This window comes from Eptesicus fuscus, chromosome 5 (assembly GCF_027574615.1).
Source record: "Eptesicus fuscus isolate TK198812 chromosome 5, DD_ASM_mEF_20220401, whole genome shotgun sequence".
In the NCBI taxonomy this organism is placed as follows: Eukaryota; Metazoa; Chordata; class Mammalia; order Chiroptera; family Vespertilionidae; genus Eptesicus; species Eptesicus fuscus.
Genome location: NC_072477.1, coordinates 33,098,519 through 33,103,893, shown reverse-complemented (window position 1 = coordinate 33,103,893; position 5,375 = coordinate 33,098,519). Strand labels below are relative to the sequence as shown.

The following is a 5,375-nucleotide window of genomic DNA, read 5'->3' as shown; positions in this document are numbered from 1 at the left end:
ACTTTTCTGAACGCTCCCCGGCAGCACTGCACAGAGCTCCTGCCCTGCTGCTGGTCTGCTTTCCATTTGTGCAGGTTAATTCACCAGGTTCCTCTCCTTGTTCCAGGCCCCCTCCTTTTTTTTTTTTTTTTTTTTTCTCCAAACAGATAAATTATTTTTACTTTCACAGTCTGGTCATAAACTTGTTAGTACAAAAGAGCTGAGTTAACAAATGAATGCTGTGGAGTAGAGCTAGTGGTAAACAAAATTGCCTGTGTAAATAATAAAAATAAATTAATAGCTCAAAGCCAAATTCACTCTTTTTCTGTCATATAATTAACTCAGTCACCACTCTTGGTTCAGGTACCCTGCAATCCAGAACCACCATTAAGTAGAAAAGCAACAAAACTATCTGTTAAAACGGGGTGGGGGGTGGGGGGGGGAAGAGGGGGCAGCAATGACAGCAATACACAACTCACCTTTGAGAAACAGAATCGTACTCCTGGTGTTCTACTAAGTTTTAATTTAGACAGGTTTAGGTACAATAGAAAAGAAACCTGAAAACACATGCTGTTTTAGTAACAAATACCAGATTGCCAGATTTGTCCCATATTTGTTGCAAGCTAGAAAGTAGGAACAGGGGCAACCCTTAACAGGAGAAGGATACAGATACGGACGCTTCGAGGGCGTGAAAAGAAATGGCATTCAGGAGGGTTTTGTTGTTTTCTCACATTGTTACATTTTTAAAGCTTGCCATAAAAAAAAAACCCAAGAAAACAAAGAACAACCAGAAAACCCCACTAAATTTGACAAAAAAATAGTTGTATTACTACTAATGGTCACTTCTATCTCTAACTGCCTCACATAGAGAGCATTAAGACATTTAGGCACTTGTTTTTCCCCCTAATACTGTTATTTCATTTTAAGCTACATAAAATAGTTTAACACTAAATATGAAAAATGTAAACTTAATTTTCCCCATCAAAAAAAGTTATAAGATCATATTTGTCCTTTTCACCTTAAGAATGCAACCATTTCCTCCAGGGCTAGAGGCTCTTGTTTTCACTATTTTGACTTCTCTCTCTCTCTCTCTCTCTCTCTCTCTCTCTCTCTCTCTCTCTCTCTCTCTCTCTCTTCCTTTTCTTCTTCCCAAAAGATTTTTCCATAAATAAATTAAAAGGAAATAATTAAAATCTAGTTGATTTGTAATTCCCATTCATTGAAAAAAAAAAAAGACTACTGAAGCAGGCAGGTGGGTTGCCTAGAACGAAGACTGGGTGACTGGATGCTTTTGTTTGTTTGGGTTTTTTTTTTTTTTTCCTTTTTCCTGATTTCTGCACTGCGAGGGGAAATGCAAAAGTGGAAAGAGTTGGAGAGAAGGAGGTGACTAAGTTTGAGATCACTGTTGGTTTTGAGTTTTAAAAAGATATTTGTGAAAGTCCACCGTTCCTTTATGCACAAAGAACCCCAGAAACAAGCTGCAAAAATGTTCCTGAATTCTATTTACAAGTGTCCCTAGTCGCTGCTTCCAGGCCCCAGTCCCTCCCCACTTAGGACCCCAAGTCCACCAGACTGGAGGTGAGAGGGCCCAGCAAGGAGTCCTGGAGCTGATGCTGGTGGGCTTGCAGGCCGTGGCTGGGCTGTGAGGCCGTTAAGCCCGGGAGAGAATAGTTTGAGCTCCTGGCGTGGCCCATATTGCCCTGCAGCAGAAGGACCGAGTTCTGGTCTGGACTTTGGGGAGGTGAGAATTCTTCTTCTGAGCTGGACATGAGCGGCTTGCCCCCTTCCAGAGGAGAGAGTTGGTTCTGCTTGTTGGAGGAGGAGTTATTGTTTTCGGTGTTCTCCCTAAGAAATAGAGGACAACACCATATGGTTAAAAAAAAAAAAGTGTGAGAGGGAGGGAGGGGAGCTGGAAGGAGGAAAGGGCCATTGTGCAATCAGTCATAGACCCAAATGGAGGAGCCCTGCTCTGCCACCCATCCCCACGGGTCCTGGGGAAAGTTTAAGAGACTGAGGAGACTGGAGACTTGGGGAGCCGGTCCCTTCCTCCCCAGATTTCAGAAAGCCAGAGCAGCAGGGCTTATGTGAAACACACATTATCTTAAAATTTTTGTTCAAACAATTATTTTTAAACACCTACCAACAAGCACCCCATTTAGAAGTGTGACAATCCTCCGACAAATGGATGTCGGTGATGAAGAAAATTATCAAGGGGTAAACAGTGCCCAATGCACACACGTTTGGGGTGAACCAAGTCAATTGCCCTGCTCCCCTCCGAGGAAACCATTAAACGCCGCGTTCCCCTGGCCCCTGCTTTCTGAGACGCAGGCCAGGTCATGGGAAGGGGCGTCCAGAGCGGCCCAGGGACCCGAGCAAGCACAGGGAGCGCAGCCAGTGTCCAGTTCCATCAGGTACTGGGCCCTCCGGCCTGGCGTGTAGGCCTCCGCTTTGTAACTAAAGTCTAACTGGAACTCTGCTGTCCCTGTCCCCCTGTCGCTCAGGCCTTGGTTCTTCTCGCCGCCCTCTCACACTCCCCACGGACATCCACACCGGCGCGCCCTGCCCCACTAGGGAAACGTGCCTCGACGCTGCCACAGCCGGGCGCGCGGGTGCGGGGTGCCGGGTGTCAGTCGGGGCGATGGGTGCCTGGAAACTTCAAGATTTGGAAGCCCTCGGCGCTTCCGCCTCCTGAGTGCTCGCTGGTCCTGCCCACCCCAAGAGCCAACCTGCCTCCCCCCTCTCTCTCTCCCCTTCTCTTACAGTCTCTCTCCCAGAAAGCCCATTTCAGCTGAACGTATCCAGAGTGGAAAGCGGGGGCGACACCTTCGCCCCCCCCCCAAACTCATAAGCGAACAAAGGAAATCCAACTGGCCCTGCGCTCAGGTTTCCCCCCAAACTCGTCGGATTCCCCGGAGCGCTCTCCCCGCGGTCGCCGCCACCCGCACGCTCTTCCGAATCTCGAATCGCAGTCGGAAGCTACTGCGAGCGGAGGGACGGGGCCAGGTGGCCGGGGGTGCAGAGACAGGTCTGTTAAATGCTGCCTTCGGAGCTCCGAGGCGAGAGAAGCCTGCGACTGGAGACCCCTTCCTGGTCCGGGGCGGCGGCGCCGACTGCCCGACGGACGGGCCCCGGGCGCGGGGCGCGCGAGAGGGAGCCCGGAGAGGAGCGATCCTTTCTGGGCTTGGGGCGCCGGGGAGTCCACGAGCGCCACCTCTCCCAAAGCTCTCTTTTCATGGGATTTTGGGAGACTCCTCCCTTAGTAAGGCTAGTGCCTAGGAAACGGCGACCTCTCGCCCAAAAGGCCGGCAGGAGAGCTCAAGTAAAGCCCCGGGCGGCGGCGGGGGCAGAGCTGAAGTCTCAGGCCCGCTCCATCCCTCCGGGAAGGGGAGAGAGGTTCGCGACCCTCCGCCCCGACCGAATCCCTTCCCTGGCGTTAGCCATCCACACTCCCCTTCTAGTTGATCTAGAAACACCCTCTCCACCCCCCACCCCCCACCCCCCCCCCACCTCGCCCCAACCAGTCAGGGAGGCAGGAGAAACTTAGCGCCAATATTTCTCGACACTCACGCCCCAAGAAGCCCACGCGCGGGCGCTCAAATCCAACCCGTCCCCATCCATCCCCAGCGGGCGATCTCAGAGTTCATGAACTTTCGCGGCAGTGCTGAGGCGGCCCGGGCGCCGCCCGGCGGACGGGTTCCAGCAGGCGGGGAGGACGCGGTGGCGAGTGCCTGCGGGGGTGGGAAGGGGCGGAGGGGAGTGGAAGGCATCCCGAGGTCGCCCGGGCGGCGGGAAGCACATCGCGTACCTTTCCTTGGCCTCGGCGGCCCGGTCTCTTTGCCTCCGGTTCTTAAACCAATTGCTGACCTGCGTGGTGGTGAGGCCGGTGGCCTCGGCCAGCTCCCGCTTCTCACGCGGCGAGGGGTAGGGGTTGTGCGCATACCACTCCCGCAGCACACCCCGCGACTTCTCCTTGAAGCAGTAGCTGGTCTCCTCGCCGTCCCAGATGGTGCGCGGCAGCGGGAATTTTCGGCGCACCCGATATTTGCCCACGGCGCCGAGGGGCCGGCCGCGCAGCTTCTCGGCCTCCACGTAGTGCGCTTTCAACCACAGTTGCTGCAGCTTGGGGTGGTTGTGAGGCGAGAACTGGTGGCTCTCCAAGATCTTGTAGAGCTCGCGGAAGTTCCCGCGGTGGAAGGCGACCACGGCCTTGGCCTTGAGCACACTCTCGTTCTTGTGCAGGTGGTCGCAGGCGGGCAGCGACCACAGGAACCTGCCCAGGCGCTCCAGGTTCCCACCTTGCTGCAGAACCTCGCACACGCACGCCACTTGCTCCTGCGTAAAGCCGAACGACGGCAGCATCGACATGGCTGGGGCCTGCCGGGGCGCACGGAGTCCGGGCGCACGCGGCAGGGAACGGAGCCGAAAACGCAGGGGGCGGCGGCGGCCGCAGGGAGGGGGGCGCGGCTGCTCCTAACCCCCTTCCTAGGCTTTCCCTAGCCGAAAAAAAATAAGTCGAGATTTGGGGATGGGCGAACCCAGAAAAAGAGCTGGACGAGGAGTGGGGCGCGCGCGGGACACCGAGAGGCCAGCTCACTCCGCAGCCTTTCGGGCCCAGCTGGCTCCAGCCCTCCGCCGGGTGGATGCTGCTCGTTGCCGGGGAACTTGGTTTCTGTTCTCCCGGCAGCTGCCTTAAAGCGCGCAGCGTCCCCAGCGCGCTGATTGGCTGCGGAAGGCGCCTATCCGCGTCTGGCCAGCCCGCGCGCCGCCGGGCCAGGCTGGGAGGCCGCGCCGCCCCGTGCAGGGAGGGCGAGGCTGTGGAGTGGGGGATTGGGAGTGGTGAGAGCAGAAGGACCCGGAGAGGTGGGAAGCGAGGTGGAGGGCGGGGGGAGGAGGGAGCCGTGCTGCCGGGGAGCGGGAGGGGGGTGGGGTGGGTGATCGCGTCAGGACCCGGCAATGTGAGCCCCCTCTGCAGTGTCACCTAAGGGCAGCCGCGCACATCTCTGCGCAAATCAATGACTCCAGACCTTCTAATTCTCCTCCTCTCCCTCCATACCCCTGTCCCTTGCAGACGTGCCCTTTCCCGGTGAGCTCATATTTAATTACCTTAATGTTGGGATGAATAAATAATGGATTGATGAATAGCTTATGGAGCGGGGTAAATAATACAAGAGCAGCCTAGAGCTCTGGGCTGCAGCCGCTGAAGAGTGGCTTCTCTCCGAGCTGGCTTCAGCTCCAGAAGCCAAACCTAATTTCCTCCTCCCTTCTCCGCCCCTCGCCCCCACCACGCTCCAAAGCGCAAGTGTACTCCCAGCAGGACAGCGCTTCCCTCGTCGTCGGAAGCCCGAGACTATTTGGGACCACGCGAAGAGCCGTTTAGAGCCTAGCTGCAGATTCAG

General features: G+C 55.6%; 1 protein-coding gene across 1 annotated transcript; it reads right to left on the bottom strand.

Annotated features, from left to right (window-relative positions):
- Positions 1 to 465: 465 nt before the first annotated feature.
- LOC103283679 (homeobox protein SIX1) lies at positions 466 to 4,623 on the bottom strand. Its single transcript, XM_008138979.3, has 2 exons — positions 3,785 to 4,623; positions 466 to 1,824 (listed from the first exon to the last, which is right to left on the bottom strand). The coding sequence occupies exons 1-2, from the start codon at positions 4,342 to 4,344 to the stop codon at positions 1,530 to 1,532; spliced, it is 855 nt and encodes a 284-aa protein (XP_008137201.1). The 5' UTR covers positions 4,345 to 4,623; the 3' UTR covers positions 466 to 1,529.
- Between the last annotated feature and the right edge of the window lie 752 nt (positions 4,624 to 5,375).